The 21989-nt window shown below is 42.2% G+C and overlaps 1 protein-coding gene across 3 annotated transcripts in view; it reads left to right on the top strand.

The window, feature by feature from the left end:
• PUS10 (pseudouridine synthase 10) overlaps window positions 1-21989 on the top strand; it is a 342171-nt gene that overhangs the window by 212672 nt on the left and 107510 nt on the right. For all 3 annotated transcript variants that reach the window (XM_086951846.1, XM_086951845.1, XM_086951847.1), the window contains 3 exons: window positions 20461-20537; window positions 20616-20671; window positions 21543-21660. In XM_086951846.1, coding sequence (XP_086807972.1) covers window positions 20461-20537; window positions 20616-20671; window positions 21543-21660 — 251 coding nt within the window. The remainder of the gene's footprint in view (window positions 1-20460; window positions 20538-20615; window positions 20672-21542; window positions 21661-21989) is intronic.

Raw genomic sequence — 21989 nt, 5'->3', positions numbered from 1 at the left:
TTCATCAAGATGGAGGTCAGGCATACCACATGTGTGTCATACCATAATGTTGACACTCTAGTTGTTCATTAGAACACTGCGGTGAAGTTGCAGTAGAGCATCGGGGAATCAACTGACAGACTGCTGCTGGTGTTTGAAGTGCATGTTTCACTCAACATGCCAGACTTTGTAACAGGGTAAAATCACCTTAATGCATATCACAATTCCTAAATTCCTCATTTGTGTGTTATCAACAAACGATCTATATATTGCGAGTAAAAAATGTTGCCGCCCTTCATATGTGCTCTGTTTTAGGTTGAGTTGGGGTAGCTTCCAGTTCAAGAACAGTAGATATGCCATTTTAGGAATGTGAATGCTTGTTCCACGCAGAAATTCCACACAGAGTCAGTTGAAGTGAGTGACAGATTGGAAAGGACTGCGTGAGGTTGTTTTACTTGGAATAAACCTATCTGAGAAGAAACAGATGTCTTAGTGAGCTTTACTACAATATTTTGGTGGCAATCTTCCAGTTCAGCCTCTAAAACGGCCTGTGATCCAAATAACCTATTTCACTTGATCAGCGTGGCCTGCTGCCTCATGACTTAGATCTCAAGGTATTTCTGCTTCCTACTTATATTGAAAACCATGTGTGTTCATGAAACGCTTTCCGCGTTAAATTGCTGCCTCAGTTCATTTTGAATGACTGTTTTGAAGTTCTGCGTGCAAGTTCGTCATTTTCTGTTTGAAATGTGATTCGGAATGAGAACTGGCGCATCAGTGCTTACTTTGGAATGTGTCTCAGCGTGTAGTGTGGCCCCCTCCATTGCATAAGATTAGGACAAGCACACACACATTACAACACTTCAGCGTGCGGTAAAGACTCGCACACCCATTGCCCGGTGAGGCTCTACGTGATACACATTGCGGTCCCGTTAAGACAAAATCGGACAATTACTAACGCGACACATACAAAGATATTCACACCTCATACTGTGCAAATCAGCTCATGCCCCGTCCTCACCTGCACTCTTCATGCCTGCCTTTGACTGCCTGTTTGCCTCAGATTGCCCATTCTATGTTATTGGAAATGGTGAAAGAACTAACACTTGGAAGGAAAGGGGCATAGATCTAGTGGTAGCACGTAAAAGCTCAAGTTGTGCTTGTAAAATCATTAGAAACTGTTAAAGGATTGTGACTTAGAGAAAAAGGGGCATATAAATACAAGGGAAAGTGAAAGCGCACGTTGTGCAGAATGCGCGAGCCATACGTGTGCCCGCTGTCTGGGCAAGTGCACATCTGAATGTGAGCGTGCGCGTGCACATCTGCTCCCGCGTCGTGCTGCGTTGGAGGAGCTGGAGTACCGCGCCGGTGCACCGGGTAATTTTGCACGTTTCCTGAGGGGGGGCTGGCTTGGGCGGCTGGCTTAGTCAGAGGGGGGGGGGGGCTGGCTTAGTCAGAGGCGGGGGGCTGGCTTAGTCAGAGGCGGGGGGCTGGCTTAGTCGGAGGCGGGGGGGCTGGCTTGGTCGGAGCCAGTTTTAGTGGCGCGAGGAAAATGCCATTGTGCAGGCTTGCAAGGGAGACCGGCACATCGCGTGCCTGTAGTGGGGGGGGGGGGGTGCGCGTGTGTCTGTGTGTGCCTGTCGGTGTGTGTGTGTGACCGCGCGCGTGTCTGTCGGTGTTGGCAGCATGCCGGAATCCGAGCACGCGACCTGATCCGATTCCGGCAGGCTGCGCGTGCCTGTCTCTTGTCTCCTCTTGTTAGTCCTTGGAAGCAGAACCGGCAACTATAGGCTCGCTTTGCGACAGCAGGGCTTCGCCCTGCATCGCAGGTGCGAGACCTAAAAATGACTAAAGAAAAAAGCCTTCGGAGGGGATTAAGGAACGCTTCATGCTGGAGCAGTGAATAATAAATGAGCGCCTCCTGCCGCTAATTTATTACTCAGTTTGGTTTTACAGTGCCCACCTGAGACACCCTCTTTAAAAAAAAAAAGCAGCACCTCTCAAGCCTTTACGGCCCTAGGGACCCCATCCTCTGGAGTTTTTCGTTTTAATTAAGGGGAGGGGTGCGTTGCCTACCTCCCTGTGACACTTTGGGTCCCAGGAAACCTATTCCCAGTGCCTTTATTTTCTAAAATAAAACCTCCTTGGCCCGGGTACCACCCCAGGGGCCTTTATTTTTCAATTAGTGGAGGAGTCCTTGGCCCCCCTCCAAGACCCTCCCTGGGCCTCGGGTACCCCGTCCCCTGGGTCCTTTCTCTTATTTTTTTAGTTTAAGGGGAGGGAGTGCGCTGCTCCCTCTCTAAGGTTTCTTCGGTCCCAGGGACCACATGCCATGGGGCCTTTTTTTTAATAAGGAGAGTGGGCATGCTCTCCCCTCCCTGAGCCTCCTTGGGCCCAGGTGACCTCATCCCATTTTTAGGCAGAGGAGGCGAGCAGCACTCCTCCTCGAGCCTCCTTTGGCCCTTGGGACCCATCCTCTGGAGCTTCAGGTGGATGCCCATTGCCCACCTGGGGCTCCCACAAACTACTACATTGGGGGCCATGGGAGAACCATAGGGCCCCGCCAGCTCTGCACATGCATGCATCCTGCGTGCTGCAGCAGCCAGCAATGCTCCTGCCCCTTGGGAGCAGCTGTTTTTACTTGCTCCCTCTGGGCAGGAGCAATATGTGTTTCCCTGCCTACGCAAGCGCTGGCAGGGAGACTGAAGTCTACTACCACCAGGTGGGTGTAAAAATGCTACTGCTGGGTGGAAGCAAGAATATGTTTCCGTGCCCGTGCTAATGCGGGCTTTGAAACTACTGGATCCCATGGGTGGGCTCCCCAGGACACAGTAATTGAGACGGCCCCAGGGGTTGGGTTACCTGGGGCTTTTTCAGACTTCAAGAGGGGGCTGCGTACCGCTCTCACATTTATTTTATTGCCGGCCCCTGGAGATTAGGTCCCTGGGGCCTCCAAGAGGGTTGGGGGGAGTCATACTTCCTCCTTCCCTAAATAAAAAAAAAGGGTTTTGGCCCCCGGGATACTCTGACCCCACCTGGACGCCTAGGGGCTCCAGGGATACCCTGACCCCACTTCGAGGTCTTGGGGTTCAGGGTATCCCTACTGTAGGAACATGCCCTTTTTGTCATGGTCACCCCCATTTATTTGCCTGGTATTTGATACAACTTTGACTGAAGTGCACTGGGTTCCTGCTAACCAGATCCCCAGTGATCTTTCCCAAAAACAAGGTAACTGCAATTGTTCCACAATTGGCAAGACATTTAGCACACCTGTAAGTGCCTAGTAAATGGTACCCTTGTTACATAGGGCATGGGTACTAAAGAGGGTCCCTAAGGGCTGCAGCATGTATTGTACCACCCTAATGGACCACCACCCCCCACCAAACTCATGCAGGCAATGTGAAATGGTGCAGACAAAAATGAAAACACAACATGTAACACACTGTGTGCCATGTCCCCAGACACTTCATGCAGTATATGTAAGTCACCCCTACAGCAGGCCTTACAGCCATAACACAGGGTGAATTATATTTCATGTGTGGTCATAGCTGCATAAGCAGCAATGCCCCTGTGCTGTCTAGTTCAGTCACGAGATGGTGCAAGTGAACAGGGAAGCCACCTTAAGTATATGTACTGGGCACTGGTCATTATGAGTTCCCCAGCTACATGATGGCTTCACTGAAACATATGGTGTTTGGTATCAAACTCCTTGGCTTAATAAATTATTTCTGATGCCAGTAGGGGATTTATTAAGGCATGCACCCAGAGGGCACCCTAGAGATGCCCCCTGAAAACCTATCAACCTCTATTGTACTGGCTGACTGATGTAGCCAAGGCTGCCACCACAGACAGGTTTCTGACCCCTGCAGGTGACAGCCCTCGCTCTCTGGACTCAAAGCCCCAGGAACCAGTGGGGCCGCCAGCGGACCGGAAGCCCCTCCCCCTCCTCACCGCCGGCTTTATTTACTTCTCGCGCCTCCTGCTCCGCGGGAGACGCATCGTGTGTGTGGCCAGGCACAGCTTTGGGGCAAGAACGAGGACTCAAAGCCCCAGGAATCAGAGGGACCGCCAGCGGACCGAAGCCCCTCCCCCTTATTGTCGCGAGGATTACAACGCCTGCGGAATCCCGGGACGCATGCAGGCGGGTGCTGGGCTAAACCCGGGCCGTCTGTGGCCGTCAGGGGCAGACTGAGGCAGGGCTGGGCCCTGTCTCTTGGCAGCTTGCCACAAACTGCATTCCTTCAAGGACTGGCAAGAACTTTGGCGGCTCAGACTTAATGACGTTGGCTCCCCCTACCATGGGCCTCATTGTTTAAAGAGATATCCTGTCTTTTTATTTTTCTTGTTGTGATAAACAGTAATTATTTGACTACTTCGATCCTAACCCTCCTTATATACACTCCATTAATTGTGTACTCCTGTCATAAGCCCTAACACTAATGGAGAAACGAAAGGGTACTGTGGGCACTTTGGACGCTTTTCTGGTGAGAGCGGACTCCCTTCTCAACCATGAGATCCAACTAACCGAGCGTAGGCTTTCGCTTGATCCCTTAAAATTTCCGTTGACTAGGGAGGAAGAACTCACTAGATCGCTAACCCCAAAGATAACTATCTCCCTAACCCCTTCTCCTTCCCCCCAGAATATTCAATCTCAACCTCCTAATACCCAAGAGAAGGTGATTGATAACTGTATTCATGGAGGGAAAACCCCCCAAGGCCCTCAAACCCGGAAACAAACTAAACAAATGAAAGGCCGAGCATTAGGATCGAAATAGAAGAGAGGTAAGCAGGGCAATGAGGGAAGGGAAAAAGTTTTCCAAGGCCCTAGTCCTTTGGGAACGGTTTCAAATCAAACCCAAACAGAGGAAGCTCTAAGCCATCCTGAAGCACCATTAGGTGCTCTTACAAAAAATACTAAAGATGTCCTAGAAGATCTAAGGGTTCATATGGAACATCTCATAAAAAACATCTTAGAAGTAAAGCTTATAGATATGACATCAAAGCTGACCGCCCTCCTTGATGAAAGATTTGCCCGCATTGAGAATAAGTTAGAGCAACTGAAGGAGGACAAGAACGCCCCCAGTTAGTATGAACTCTTCCCTAGTGCAATAGGGTTTGTGTAGTCAACTCCCCCAAGAGCCCAAGTCCGGCTCCTACAGGGAGCCAAAATTAGCAATTTTTAAAAACCCTGTAGAAGAGGTCCGCACACTAAATGTTACTGCTAGGGTTGAGAAAAGCCGAAATCAAGGGCAGGATAATGATAATCTTAATTCCAACAATTCTGTTGCTCAACCTAACACTGAAAACCTAAATTTGCCACCTGCATCTTGTCCCTACGTCTTAGTTTTAACGGGGGTTCCACCTTTAAAACAGGGTCAGACCGAACACTGTTTTTTCCTCCGGAATAAAGTAGTGGACTGGCTGGTGAAATATAGGCAATCTAATCCTCAGTTTATAAATCACATTTTGATGGCTCGTAGAGTAGGGTGGGTGGGCCTCTCTTTAAAATCTATACAGGGCAACTGCATCGTAATAAATTTTATGATGCCAAGAATGCTTTGCTCCCTCCTAACCTCCAAAGAGGTATTACCTGCAACACAAACAGCTATTCAATGCCTCCCTCTCGGTTTTTTCTACAAACCCGTCGCCAAGCCCTGGGTAGACACAAACTGCTCTATTATAACCTCCAACAGATTTGAGCTTCTATCACTTTTAGAGGAAGTGGACTGACAACCAGCCTGTGCATTGAAGTCTCTTCCTCAGATAGCTGAGGGAGATAGTAGGGATGAACCAATCACTCCAGCTTGTATCTCACCTGTGGTAGTAGTGCACGCAGTAAATCCTCAGACTCTTCCCTCCAACCCTAGCTCGGGCTTACCCGAACAGGATCAAGAATCTCCTGTAGCTATCTATGGCAATAAATCTATCCCACAGTGCCTATTAAAAATAAACTATACAGATTTAGTCTTGGCTCCCTCGACGGGTAGTAGGAGGATAGAGGAAGGAGGAGGTCTAACCACAGACTCCCTGCCTAAAACTAACGTTTCAAGAGGGGTTCTACTCAGCATCATATTTTGGAATATTGCTGGCCTCCGCTCAAAGATTGACCACGGAGAATGGCTAACATGTGTGCGGACCTATGATATCTTGTGTCTACAAGAGACGTGGGCTGTACCACCAATCCACGTGCAAAAGGTGGGTTAGTGGTGTACATCTCAAACCTAATACAGGTGAGAGAAATTAGTACCATAAAAAACGAGGAGAGGTACCAAATAATTTTAATAGCCTTAGATAAATTGGACCTCCTTGTGCTGGTCAATTTCTATAATAACTTAGAGCAATCAAAGTTAATACTGACGATGAAGGAAATTCGTTTTTTTCCTTCTAGACTTCATTAATAACCTCCATGGGAAAAATCCCACAATTGTTTGGGGCGGAGATTTTAATTTATCTCTTTGTGTAAGAAATGACAACATAACATGCGGCCTTTTAGGCGAGCAGGAAAACAATATCACCCACTTTCCCCATTCTCGTATCGGGGCGTGCCTGAACGAGACGATGCCGCTCCTTCAAATGGCCTTCGCAAATGAACTGTTATCCCCCATTGTCCCCTTAAGTCCAACTTTCAATGGCAGAGGAGCCTCTACCTGTATTGATTTTATTCTTATGACAACTAGCGCTTCAACCCCTATAACTAATTTTAAAACTCATGACTGCGTATTTAGCGATCATTTCCCGATTTCTATCACTTTTTTTGTGCAGTTGGCATGAGGTAGAGCAAAGTCGACGAAGCCTTACGACGAGAAAAGTTATGTTATGTTATGTTACTATGAATTTGTAGAGCGCACGTTCACCCCAGGGTTTCTTGGTGCTGTGTGCCGCTGGGGAACCCGTCCTGGCTTTCCCTGTGAGATGGTCCCTATTGGGCATCCCCAAGGTGAAGCCAGGCATCCCGGGTAGCGAGGGGGCCGTTGTGAAGATTAAGCAAGCTATTGCCCAGAGTTGCAGCGTGGGACCCATGGTTAGAGAGGCACCGAGGCGAGATTTATCGAGCGCGCTGGCATTGGTTCCGTACCCTGCCGCGTCGGGAATTGAACCCTGGTCCCGGGCCGACCTCTGCTTCTTGGTCTGCCGCCTCTAACCGGTGAGCCACAATTCTCCAAAGTCTGACTGTGAACAGATTGAATGGTTACTCCATAAAATGGACCCGCACAGATCCTGAAGTGATAACCGAAAAGGTTGTCAGAAACTCCTCCCCTGCAATTAGTTTATGTTTGGCGGATAGTTCAACTCCGCAGGAGATTGACAACTTCATAGTAGTAATTAAATCCGTTAATGAAGCTTTTACCATCATCCCTAAGGGAAAAAGAAAAAACAGGGCTGGTTGGTTTAACTCTCCTTGTACAAAAGCCTACTCCAACCTTAAAACTGCTCTTAAAAAAACTAATAGAGGTAGGACAGAGGTAATAAAACTTAGGAAAATATATAATAAGGCCCTGCGTCAAAGAAAGTGGGAATTAAAAGAGGATTTATGGGTAGCTTTACACAACAGTTGTGCAACCAATGATAGCGTAGCCTTCTGGGAAGTTATAAACACCCCATTTCTTTCTGGGCCGAGGGAGACCAGCAATATAGAAGTCACAATCGGCGAGTCGGATTGGATAGCTCATTTCTCGCACATTTTTGGGCTAACAGAGGATATAACCCAAAACCATTGTAATCCAGGGAATACAAGCAATAGTTCAAGGTCCTCTTTCACCCCATTGGCCTTAGATTTTACTCTGGCTGAAGTGGAGCATGCCTTAAATGCCAGTAAAGGGGGCAAGGCCTCAGGCCCTGATGGGGTACCTGTTGATTTTTGTAAATTCAAAATGGATTTATGGGCCCCAATACTGCTCAGAGTACTAGAAGCTACAGGAAAAGTTGGTCTTTTGGATTCATGGTCGGAATCCATTTTGGTCCCGGTTTTTAAAAAGGGCGATTGCCCTATTTCATTACTGGACTCGCTGGGTAAGGTGGTGGGCCGTATTTTGTTAGAACGCCTTCAGTACTGGACGGAAGATAATAACATCATATCTGACCTCCAGTACGGATTCAGGGAAGGCTTTGGTGCGATCAAGCAGGTCCTCAACCTGACGTTACTCAGGAGAAAATACGTGGACGTGAAGGGTGGAAGACTACATATGGCCTACGTAGATCTTACTGCAGCGTTCGACTTCGTAGGTCATACAAAACTTTGGGATACTCTGTCAACAATGGGTGTTGAGCCTGTGTTGGTTAATTATCTGCGAGAGATCTATTCCAATGCGACCTCTAGAGTGAGATTTGGTCTGGGGGGTCAACTATCCGCACCTTTTAGGATTGAGCGGGGAGTAAGACAGGGCTGCGTCCTGGCCCCCTTTCTTTTTAATCTTTACACAAATGGCCTGGAATTAGCCATGTTAGAAGGGTGCCAGGACCTACCCCTAGTCCAGAATCGTCTGATCCCCGCTCTCCTATACATGGACGACGCAGTGTTTATCGCTCGTACTCCCCTTGAACTCCAACGCTCACTAACTCGATACTATGTATTATGTCAAACCTAGATTTAAAAATAAATATAAAAAAAACATTTATCATGACTTCAGGTCGGAAGTTAAGAAAAGGGAGTGACATCTTTATAAACAACTCTAGGGTGGACCATACTCCCACTTATCAATACTTAGGAGTTGTAATAGATGAAAAGGGAACCTGGAGAAGAGCTATAGAGACTAGAATATTTTTGTTTTTAAAAACCATAATGGCCTTAGTAGCTTTTTCCCAGAGACTAGGAAAACGACCCCTGGAAGAGTTGTTACGTATTTACCAGGCTAAATGTGTCAGTACAGCCATTTACGGGGCTGGGGTGTGGGGTTACATACAGGCAGAATCCATACAAAAAGTGGAAAATAGCTTCCTAAGATTTTTACTTGCAGTCCCACAAAGCACGTCCAAATTCAGCTGCCATTTGGAATTAGGAGTGTTTTATATTTCCGATATCATAAAGATCCAGCAATTCTTTTATGGCACCGTCTTTGGACGTCAAATTATTTAGCGCTCACTCAATTAGTTGTAACAGACTGTCTTAGACTTGAAAACGCCAAAAAGATTCAGTGGCTGCAATATGCTAGGAAGTTTTTATCCGATCTTGGCCTGGAGAAATATTACCATCACCCCCTTGAAATGGCACAGATTCCAAGGAAATTGCTAAAAAATCAATGTTTAATGCACCTAGCAGGCCTTCGTCTGCAGGATGAAGTAAATAAAACTTCTGTCCAGCACTCCTTGTTAATCCAAAGATCTTTGACGATTCAGCCATACTTAACCTGGAAATTGTCCAGTTATGATAGATTTTTATTGACTCAATTTAGACTGAACATCTTCCATCGACTTGTTACCTTTCCAGCGGTTAATGACTGGTCTAAGCTGTTGTGTCCCTGCCCTTGTCATGGAATATCTCCTTAATCGCTTTGACACTTAACCCTTTTTTGTAAATTTTACATTGAACCCAGAAAGCGATGGCTCGTACCAATTGCTGTAAACATAGCCAGGTTCTTAAAATGTTGTATTCGACACAGAGCTAATTTGTACATAAAGATCTGATGCACTTTAAATCTCTGTCGTAATTGGAAAATCTTGAATGTTAATTTTATTATGTAAATAGCTTACTGTGATGATTTTAACTGATAATCCATGTATCTCTTTGGAAAATGTATTTTTAAGATGCCATACTTTTATGGTTTTCTTTTTCCAAATGAAACCGAATAAAGTAAACAATGACTACTCATTGTAGTTGTGCTGAAAAAAAGTAAGCTTGATAACTTCAAGTTTTTTGGCCTCCCTTTGAGAGCTCGTAACTGGGGTTTTATAGAACCGCTCTGGCTCTGCTGCTCTGAAAGAGATGGTCCGTTTACCACAAGTTAAGGGCTATGAATGTTGGTCAGGGGACTATAACATGTATGTTTGTGAAGACATTTAAAAACAATAGCAACACCCCCATTTTGGAAAGTGCAGTTTTGCACATCAAAAAGTGAATATCTCAGCCAGAATGCGGTTGGTGGCTAACCTTCACATTGGTATTTTGGAACTATGAGGGAATATCCATTCCACTACTTAGTAGGTTCCCCTTTCTTTTCAGAGATCAGTGTTAATTGATATAATTGTTGTTGAGTCGCCATTATTCTTCTTTAAAAGACATCAAAGGCCTTGGACCATTTGTCTATCAACTGTCACCCTGGTCAATGACTTACCGATGACTTGTCTTTGAAATGAGAGTAGAGTGCAATAAGCATGTATTTTGACCTCTGCAGCCCTCTTCTACTACAGCAGATCAGATAGTCTCCCCAGCCACTGGAGCATTTGCTCAGCAAACAGAAACATGCCTTTCATACACTGCGCAAACATGCACAAACATCAACACATCCAGACAGAGCAGCACATTTATGGTCACTCTTGCATACGGATAAACTGACACAGGCATCCATATGCATCAGTCAGTAAACATATAGGAAGCTATGCACTCAGACCAACAGGCATGCATGCACAAGAAAGAACCCTTGCACACACAGAAAATTCATATAGGCCCCAATACACATACATAACACACTGAAACCCATCAGGATATGCAGGGCCTCTATCAGAAAATAATAAAATGGTGCCTACTCAACATCTTCAACGAATGAGCCAGCCCATAAAAGGAGCTGCACCTGATTATATGTAAATCCAAAGAAACCGAGGTCCTCTCTGCGGATGTGGCCCAGTTACAATTGTTCCATAGCACCCTTGCAATTGATTTTAATCATCAACACTTCCAACGTCGATGCCTTCTCAGAGCCTTATCACATCTAGACTCTCAACAAAGACCTCTTTTTCTCCACCTCTTGTGAGCAAGAAACTTTCTTCAGCACCTTCATTCCTCTCTCCTAAGACTTTTCTGAACTTTTAAAGACATGAGGAAAAGCAGATATCCCTACTCTTCTTTATCGTACTGTTATTTTTTATTAAAATTAAATATGCCACTGATCTATAATAAATAATACATAGAGTTCCAAAGATCTTTTAACTCTAAAGAAAAATTTGGATTGCAATGCAATTGATAGTTTGGGGAAAAATATCTCTTGAAGCTCAGAAAAAAGTCCCCAAACCTTAAATTGATGATGATTCGTGAGGACTTGATGATGAAAAATTAGGACTTTGATACTACAACTGGAGTCAATAGCTTTGTTCTAGCCTAAGTTAGGAAATGAACTGAATTTCAGATGGCATCCTCTACAACCTACCAGATGCTAATACAGTTATTTAGTACAGTTTCTTGTAATGCGGGTACACCCCCCAAACCCTAATTTTAATCAATACCTTTCTTTTTTGGACTGGGTAATCCAAACTGCCCCCCCCCCAACCCCATATTTCTTCCTGTTATGGGGTAACCCCTCCTTGCATTTCGATTTGTGTCACAAATATTGGTGTACTCCTAATGGCTTAAATACACACTTATATTTGTCTGTGCTGTTGTACTTCTAGTAACACTTATACATAAAATGTTCCAAATGTATTGTATTTTTATAGTTTTTTAAAATGTATTTTGAACCTTACCTCTAGTTTGCATTAATTATTAATTTGAACTTATCTCACATACATTTTGTAATTTTTTAATAAAAATATGCGTTGCGTATATTTTGAATATACTTTATCCAATAATTTTCCTTTGTGCCTTATTGTTATCTTCTTTATAAATGTGTGTGTGTGCATATATATATTTATATATATTATTGCACAGTAGTGGTCACCACTGTGTATTTATACATAAGTAAGAATTTCCATAGGAAGATATTTACTTTATAAAAAAAAAACATAGAAATTCACTAAAAACACAAAGATTAAAGTGTGGTTATAAGTAGGCCTTGTGATAATAAATAAAATGTGTTAAACCAAAGAAAACACGAACTGAACCAGTTATACGTTAAATTACCTAAGTAAAACTTGCACCACTATGATACACTGCTTATGACATCACATATTACATCGCTGATGACATCTGAAATCTAAAGTGGTGCAATGCTGACAAAAATAGAGAATGTTGCACAAACAATTGTAGATCCTCTAATAATTCCCATTGGTTACATCAGTACATAATACTCAAATCCCATGGTTGGGCTATTGGCAAGACATCCTAAAGTTCAAGATAATGCATCTCAATTTTAACAAGCATTTGAAAGGTGTTAACACTGGCACTCTAGAGCAGTGGTTCCCAAACTTTTGACGCCTGTGGACCCCCATTAAGTCACCACTGGAAGCCGGGGACCCCCAAACAATTTGTAGGATTTAAATTTCAAACATTAATTCAAACAAAATAAACACACATATGCACACTTATCTACAAGCCCCCATCCCCAAGGCAATGTCACTTTTGTGATGTTCCCATGGTAATAGGGGCTTTGCCTTATTTACAAGTCAGCGTCGAGGCACTTACCATTGCTTAACGCTGCCTTGCAAATAACGCCCCCTTTCATGCAATACTTAGCATGAAAGTGGTGGGCAGTGGGTGTTGAAGTGAGCGTTCCACTGCAACACCCATTGATTTTTATGCTGCCTCCTATTTACAAGGGCAGCCTAAATATGAGACTGCGCCAAAATTAAAACCAGGAAACACCTGGTCTTAACTTGGCGAAACGAGGAGAAATGCTTTATTTCTCCTCGATTTTGCTTTTTCCATGTGTGCTGCCTTATGCAATACACATGGAAAAAGCAAAACGCCTTGGTTTGTTTATGTTCAGGAAGGCGACCCTTCCTGCATATAAACAATCTTTAAACTGTTGTAACTTCCTTGTGTGCTGCATTAAGCAGAACACATAGAAGTGCCAAAACAGAATTTCAAGATTGTTTATGCGCAGGAAGGAGGACCTTCCTGTACATAAACTATCTTCCCCTGCACACAGATGCCCTTGCAATATGGTGAAATGGTGTCTGCATTGGTGCTACCCTGCTAAACGTAGCACCAGCGCAGGGGGAAACGCAGGACTGCAACATATTCTTGTAAATATGGTGCAGCCCTGCATTTCAGAAGTGGCGGAGCGTGTCAAGCCAAGGACGCTAACGACACACTCCTCCACTTCTGTTGTAAATATCCCTCCTAATATTTTATATTGAAAGAATTTGCAAAAACAAAATGATTTCATCGGAAGATTGGTGCTGCATCCCAGTGACTAACTTTTAAATGGCTGGTTTTATTTTGCAGTATGAGGCCCCTGCTCCTGCCAGGGCCAGACTGGAAACCAAAAGCAACCCTAGAAAATGTTTTCAGACCAGTCCCCATACGGTGCATACCAAGTGCAGTGAGTGAGCCTGGCCACTACGAGGGGGCTTTGTAAGGCTCTCCCCCAAAAGATGTTGGGAAACAATGGTGCAGTTTACAACACATTTATCATTACGTATTGAATTTGATTAGCTTTTAATGAATAGGAAATGAAAACCTTACTATGCACCAGGGTAGGACAATCTGGGAAGAAAAATAAGTTACTGATAAAAGCAGTAACTCACTGACCTACGCACATGAAATGCATTTTTTTTAAAGCATGGTACACGTTCTTTGCAGTGGGCATATTAACCCTCTGTGCTACATTAGATAAATTAAAGCTGCCACTGGACAAAACTCTCATCTCTCTCCTGCAGGTACATTAATCACTGGTGTTATCTTGACACTTTTATTGTTGTTCGAAAACCGCTAATGATACAGGAAACTTTCCAGTGCTTTTAAAACTGCTGCCTGCGGACCCCCTGGGAATGTTTCAAGGACCCCTAGGGGTCCGCGGACCACAGTTTGGGAAACACTGCTCTAGAGGATAATAAATTGCCAGAGTCGTTACTGGAACTCTGTAGGCATATAAATCAGTCAATTTGTATTATATCTGATATTTATGCTGGATTGGATGATTGTAATGCCATTATCTCTGATAACAATCAACATATAATTTAACAGAAATCTTTAAGTTGGTTGCACAGTCAGGGAGTTCTTGGGCAAATCAGTTGTCCAAGAAGTATACACCATAATCATTTCAAAGCTATGTAATCTATACTGTCTGTGTTGGACTTGGCCCTTTTCATTAGGGTCATCCCTAGACTTTTTACCTTCTCCCTCATCTTTTCTGAACCAGTCTTTGTTGACTTTTTGGACTCTGAGCACTTACCACTGATTGTGCTCTCCTTAAGCCATTAGAACTGGCTTACACCCAATTGGCATATTTAATTTACTTGTAAGTCCCTAATTAAGTGGAATTACCTGTGATCAGGGCCTGTAAGTTAAATGCTACTAGAGCTACTAGGGCATGCAGCACTGATTGTGTCACCCACTTAAATAGTTCTTTCTTTAAACATGTCTCAGGCTTGCCATTTCAGCCTCTTTGTGTGTAAACTGCCATTTCGACCTTGCAAAATAATCCTTTCGTCCGGTCCAAACCTTCCTTTTTAATACACATCTTTGTCACCCTTAAGGTTGTCACCACACAGCCCAGCGGGTAAAGTGCAGTGTTTGTAAAAAGTTGGACATGTATCTTAAGGTTTTACATGTCCTGGTAATGAAAAACTCCTGAATTAGTTTTTCACTACTGCAAGGCCTACCTCTCCCACAGAATAACATTGGAGTTAACTTATTACATGTAATATGCTATAACTTCCAATTGGGAGCAGGTAGACAGATCGAGTTGTATGTTTAAAGAATTGGAATTTAAAGCCCTCTTTAATGGTAGTGGGATTTATAATCACAATTCTGAAAATGCCCCTTTTACAAAGTTGATATTTTCTTGTCATAACAATTTGGTGCCATGATTAGGTATAGCTGCCAGATGATCTTTGTGTAGTGCTCTCAGACAGTGAGACAAAGGAAAGATAGGTGTTGTCAGGGTGAGCCCCTCTGAGTTATCAAGGGGGAGGAGCTGTCACCTACCACACTTGCACAGCACGAAGGCTCTGTCTGAACATTCTCACAAAGGGCTTGGCACTTGTTTACTGTGACACCAGACAAGCTGGGACCAAGACGGGGAGAAAGGGGATGCCTGACACCTCAGAGGGGTGGAAACCTCTAAGAACGTCCTCCACTTAAAAATGGGCACCAGGTATAAATATTGTACCTCCGTCCCCAACTCTTCAGTATCTTTCTGGACCTGTGAGAGACTGCTAGTGAGGAGGAGTGCTTGCTACTAAAAGGTCTGCCACTCTGCTGGAGTGCTACCCTGAAGGACGTTTGCCTACTGCGCTGACATGGTGCCCTCTTGCCTGGGTGAGAAGTATAGGACCTAGATTTCTGAACTCAGGACCCTAGAGTGAGTTCAAAGACCAGTTTGTTTTTTAGTTTTAAATCACGTTTATTTGGACCATGGTCCACAAACAATACATATCTTGTTAAAAATACCTCTAAAAGAACACTTCATTAAACACGCTAAAATACATATTAAAACACATTCCATGATAAAAACCCAAAGACCAGTTGGCTGGCCTCCTGATCAGATGCCTCAAGGGCATAACAGGCTTCCAATCACCTTACATCTAGCACCTGGAATTTGCCAGCTGTAGGTTACCCCCCCCCCCCTCCCTAAGCAGTATCACTCTATTCCTAGACCCTTGAAAGGGCCTGAAGTGTGTTTCTGCAAGCAGAGCTGTGGTCTCCATCAGAACATACACAGAGCCCTGTAAAGCCTCACAGCACAGCTGCCAGACACATCGGAACTGATGCAAAGCCCTACCAAACAATGCAGCACAGCTCTCTGGAGCTGACACAAAGTCCCTCTAAGCTTTGGCGCATAACTTCATTGCAACCGATGCCAGACAATGCGATGTCTCTCAAAGCAATGCTGTGCAGACTGCACACCAGGATTTAAGGTACTATGTTCAGCGGACCAAAGTGGGTCCCTGTAAGCCGGCCCACGCTCCATCACAGTCAGCCTGAACTTATGACTTTGTCCCAGTCCTGCGCAAACAGATAACCACCGTTGGCGCTTTGTGCTTTTTGGTGTTGTTTTCACTGAAATCCTTAAAATTACATATGTCCGGTTCTATTGATTGGATATTTGTTGTTTGATTAATTTATGAAAAGTTACACAATTTTTTTCTAATTTGGTGTGGGATTTTCCTTGTGTTGTGTTTTTGCTTAATAACGGTTTGAAGTGCTGCATGAATACTTTACACATCGCCTCTAAGTTAAGCCTGACTGCTCTGTGCCAAGCTACCAGAGGGTTGAGCACAGGTTAATTTGGGGTTTGCGTGTGCCTCACCCTTACACATATTATAGTTGCTGCTTGAGTACGGTTTCACCCCATCAGCCAGGAACCCGATTTAAAAAAGTCTAGGTCTACAAAATCTTTTTCTTTGCTATTTCAGGTATTTCATGGCATTGTCATTGAATACATTAAACAGGATCTGCCGAGTATGTCAGATAGTAAAGAAAATATAGCCTCATGAGTTCTTTGATTACAGTAATTTGTCTTGGGTACAGCCACCTTGAATGAACCCACTGCCTAAATTCAAGGATTACTAATTAATGTATTTCTTTATTAAGCTGGAATTGTACCGAATTGACACTTTATTTGCATGACTTGAATCATGGATGGCTTTACAATTCTGGTATCATATTTATACAGGTTATATGAGGATTTTGATCATGAAAACTATATTGTTTATACACCTGGGGCTACAGGTTGTGTCATAGGACATGCTAACGGCAGTTTATCAATCTTATTCAGAACTGTTATTAATTAGCATCCAGTTAGATTGGATTTCTCCATGTAATAATGTATTAATATTGGACATTTTGCCCAATATGGATTGACCTGATCTAATTCCCATATTGTTGTTCAAGATACATTTGCTCCCTGGTGCTAAAAGTCTCATCAATTTCAGGAGGTTTAATTTTGGATTATCACAATTTATATCCTTCTGCTCTAATTTGGTTAGTAGGCTACGTTAATGCCCGAATCTCTACTAAAGCGTATGAAGCACTTAGACCACTTGAATTAGATGAATGTTGGACCCCACAAGTACTCAATACAAGAACTGTTTTTAGAGTCCAGAGGCTACTAGATTAGTTATCGGAACTGAACATAAAGTTGATAAGTGGTCGGACATCAGTAGAAAGGACCAGTCAATTTACCTGAATTAGCAGAGGAATAGCTTTTATAATTGAGCATATGTTTATTCTATATCTAGGTATTCATTCTGTGAAAACATTACAAGTTGTATAGTATGGTTATAGTGACCATAATGTACTATTAGCAGCGCCACTGAAATGATGTGTCAGAGGAGCACCAAATTACACTGCAGTGTTGCCTAAATTATAGGGGACAATGCAGCACAGTTTTCATACCAGTGCTTTATAATTTTGGTATTTTTACTCATGGTAATAATGTCTAAGCAAAGATTTCAAGTCCATTATTACCAGTTTAACACCCAAATATGGAAAAAAGCAGCCGAAAAATGAACAGTTAATCTTTGCAAAGGGCCTTCACTCTGTGTGAACCCACTTCGCCATGGTTTTAGTAACTTTTCATCTGTTTGAGCTAGAAAAAATGATTTTGGTTAAAATCTGCAGATTATGCAGCTAATGCGCAAAAAACGTCATCATTATGCAAAACAAGAAAGCAAGAGCCAAGTATACGCATAATTCCAGTGCTCCTGACTATTGGGGAATGTACAGTTGACAGGTTCTCTCTATCATAATTGAAAGGCTCTTTGTGACAATTATTATAGTTTTGAGCATATTTCTATAAGGAGTGACTAGGTACCAAACTTTAAATTCACTGAATGGTTGGGGAATTTAATCCATTTCATCTCGTTATTGACTGGTCAGAGTTTTTATTTTACTTAGACAGTAAACAGGACAACTATGAAAAATAACAATAGTAAGTTAGTAAGATACTTTTTTAGGGAGAATTTAGTCCCCAAAGTTTTTTTTCTGATTGAAGAACACTGAAGAAACCTCTATTTTTAGAGTCTTAGAGTCATGTAGCATGTTCATTTGGAAATAAAATATATTCAAAATCAATACACAGAACACAAGAATGGGAAATAAGTTTTTTATTTCCATTGAGTGTATGGCTTTGGACATGTTTCAGCTGGAGACACAAATTAGCATGCTAATTCCGAAGTGTAAATCCTCCACAGTACAAGACACGCTGGGATTGTAGTGATGATTTGTAAAAATAACCCAGAATTATGGGCCAGGATATTTTGCTATTCTTTTAGAATAATATTTGATTAAGACAAATGTCCCAGCTACTTGGCAAGAGAGCCCCACACTGCCAATTTACAAGAAGGGGTCCTGTTTAAAACGTGGATTGTACTGGCCAATAGCCTTATTGTAGACTTTTGCAAAATTATTTATCAAAGATTTAGCAGAAATATTTCATAAAATAAATGTCCATGACTTGAATCCTCCCCATCAGGGAGGTTTCAGACCTAAATTTTGCCCCACAGAAAATAATTTACTGTTGGTGACCATTGTGGAGAGATATGTCAATTTAATGAAGCAGAAGGTCAAGTTAGTGTTTATCAATTTTTCCAGTGCCTTTGATTGTGGTCAGAGATTCAGACTAGGGATTAAATAAAATAATTGGAAATACAAACCCCTTTACTTCTGTCGCAAGCTCATCTTGCATTGTTTACAGAATGCTCAATAAGGGTTATGTTTGTGTCGAGAAATTAATTCACCAAAACAATTTGAGTTCCAAATTGATTAAAACGGGTGCTCTCTAGCCGCCCTGCTTTTCTTCATATAAATCTTATGTACAATTTACAGAGCTACTGTTTGATTCTTCCCTCCCGAGTAACGGTGGTTTTTCTGTCTCAATGATGAAATATGCTGATGACCTCACTTTTTTCATCTTGCACCTATCTGTTAGCAGATAATGGACTTATGGTTAACATCAATAAGGATAAAACTATGATTTTGGCAAGCAGGGGGACTGCTCCATTAGAGGGTGATGACTAAATAAAATAACACTTGAAAATAATAATGAATGTTCCTATTTAGGTCTTGTGGCTACTGCTAATATGTCTTGAAACTGACATATAAATATATACATTAAGACATCATTCTCCATCAGAAAGGGTCGTAACACATGTTTTAATTCTTTTAGAACCAACAATTTGAGCAATTAAGCTTTGGAATCTTTAAATATTTCAGCCTTAGAAAGGCCGACAAGACAGTCTTTCAGGTGACTGAGCTGGACTTAATAAGTCTTAAGTTTAGAGCTTGTGTCCACGTTATTTGATGTTGGTAGGTATTGACCTCTGCTCTACTTGGGACATTTTTAGGATACGACTGTTGCCTGTATGTTTAACTGCACAGCTTGGAAGGATGCAGTTTTATCTCCCAGCTAATTCAGAACCCGATGTATGATGTTTCTTTGCCAATTTGAAAAAGTGCAGTCTTCCAATCGATAAAACATTATCGGTAGAACAGACCTTTTAACTATGAGTAATGTGACTTATGCTTATGTGATGTACAGCATCTCATGCATGTTATATTTATTTTTCCAGTACTTCGACAACCAAGTTAGCATGATGCTTCTTATATTTGTTAAATGCAACATAGTTACTCCATCAGCAAATACATTATTATTGTTAGAATCTAATTTTGTAAACGTTTACAATGTGCATCTTGTTTTTAATAGGATGAAATCTGTATCTTAAATCAGTATTGTTCTGAGGAACTTTATTTATAAATAATGTTTACTCCTCTAAGGAACGTGAACTAATACCTATATAAAGGTATTTGAATTGTGACATGATTTTAAGGATTACAATGTTTAACCAAGATAAAGTACGATGTGATTTGATGTGATTTAGAGGAATTTGCGTGAACAAAAAACCAAGAGCCAAAGGCAATGTGTGATAAATGTGTAATTTGAAGTCCAGTGAAACCCATTTGCACATGATTTCAACTCCACAATAGCATTTGTACTGAAGCCATAGTTATCACTTAAGACTGTGAATTCATCTGCATATTTGGTGTATCTTCAGAAACTCCAGGTGACATTCCAGCATACAAAAATAGGTTAATCCTACATTTGTAAATCGAGTTCGAGTTTTGTTTGGCAGGTTATATCTATTTGGAATTTATAGAAGAGTTTAAAAGACCTGTATACTTATCTTGTGGTAGCTTTTATATAATCATTTTGATGTGCTCTGCTTTCACATGTGTTGTTTTCCTGGTGTTTAGATATAAAGTAGATAAATAGTGCCTTAACACAAAGTTATTGATGATAGAATTAAACTGCACTGCTCAAAATGTCTCAGCTTTGGCAGAATATCTGCAGATAAGCCTCTAAACCTAACTCACGTGAGAGTCCATGGCTAACTGCTGCTCAGTTGAGGTATTCATTTTACACATTTAATGATTCACTTGATAGATTTACGCTGTACTATTTCATTTAAATAGCATAAAGAGCAAGGCTGTTTATTTTTCTATATTGTCAGGAAGGCCATTTGCAATTGAACTTGTGAATCCTCACAAAGTGCAACTCACAGCCTCAGAAGTAAAGGAAATACAGCAGGTAATAATTTAGATTTTTCCGAATTGGTGCCTGGGGCACATGTCTGGGATTTGAATTTTCTCTTGTTTCATATTACAGAAAATAAACACCTCGTCAGACAAAATTAAGGTTCGGGATTTACAGATTGTCACAAGGTAAGTGCTCAAATTCATTTTTTAATGTGCGTAATGAAAAGATGCCATACTGAAGTAATGGTTGTGGTCAGTGGTCGAAGTGGGCTGGATTGGAGGTGCACGACATACCCATACCTTTTTAATTTAAGGAAAATGGTTCCCCTACTTTCTGTGAGAAGGTAACCGTCCCAATACGGTTAATTCCTAGAGCTGAAATGCTTCAGTTGAGGTGTAAGACATGGAGTCTCCTGTGCTGTGAAACCAAAGGCGGGCAGACAGCAAAACAAGCCTTTTTGCTAGGGTGCCTGCTGCCTGAAAGAAATGTAAATGTGCACACCGGGTCAATCTTCAAATGTAAAGGGAGCTGGGAAGCCGGTATTGACTTTGATTATTGCAATCACTTGACAATACCTGATGACACCGCTGCATTCTTTTTGAGGTGTATTTGAAAGGAGTTACTAGCTGGTTAAGTGTGTGCTTTTTAAAGGGGCATAACACAGGCCTGTGCGCCGCAGGGCACTGTGTTAGCCCCTAATTATTCTCAATACTCCAACCAGGATTCAGTTCCATGGCTTTCTGGTTACAGACACAGACCTCTGCAGTGCATTAACTAATAAGGCTTCATGAAGTACGATGGTGCATTTCCCACTGAATAACTTAACTTGCATTTATTTGACAATTAAGCTGTGTTTTATTTTATATGTACATACCTCAAGGTGAAAGACCACAAAAAGTTACTGAATATTTTGTTTTTCTAGCCATGTCTATGACCCCACCTACTTGCCCCGCCCCTATTGTGCACAGCATCACAGTTCCCTTACTTGTTTTAATGCACTTCGAGCACTGGTTGTGGTATAGTAAGCGCAGTCTTCTTTTGATTTCTTTGGTACAGGGATGCTGTGGCCCACATGAAAGTGGGCGAAGAAGAAAAGACAAAATGTTATAGTGCCTTAGTGTGGACTGAAAAATCAATCCAGAAGGAAGATATTGTATTCCTAGATGATTTAAAGGTATCCAATTTCCATTCATATGATCATTAGTCAAAAAATCTTTTCACAAACTTGTCAAATTTATTGCACAATGGTTATTTTATTTTATTTTTATACATTGCTTTGTGCATTTATTCAGTCCATTCTGCTTTTCTCTTTTCTGGGATTTGATGATGCACAAGAGGTATTTAAGTATGTGATACAATCCCCATATATTAGTTAAACATACTTAGACCTCATGTAATGGATTATTATGCATGAATGTAAACATTCTCTTCTCTGCCATTCCCAATTAATATGCTGCTGAGTGCCTTTTTAATTTATTGCTAAAACCTTTTAGTGAAGGATTG

Source organism: Lissotriton vulgaris, unplaced genomic scaffold, assembly GCF_964263255.1.
Source record: "Lissotriton vulgaris unplaced genomic scaffold, aLisVul1.2 SCAFFOLD_1047, whole genome shotgun sequence".
Classification (NCBI taxonomy): domain Eukaryota; kingdom Metazoa; phylum Chordata; class Amphibia; order Caudata; family Salamandridae; genus Lissotriton; species Lissotriton vulgaris.
The sequence above is the reverse complement of the archived record's forward strand: the minus strand, read 5'-3'. Positions and strand labels throughout refer to the sequence as shown.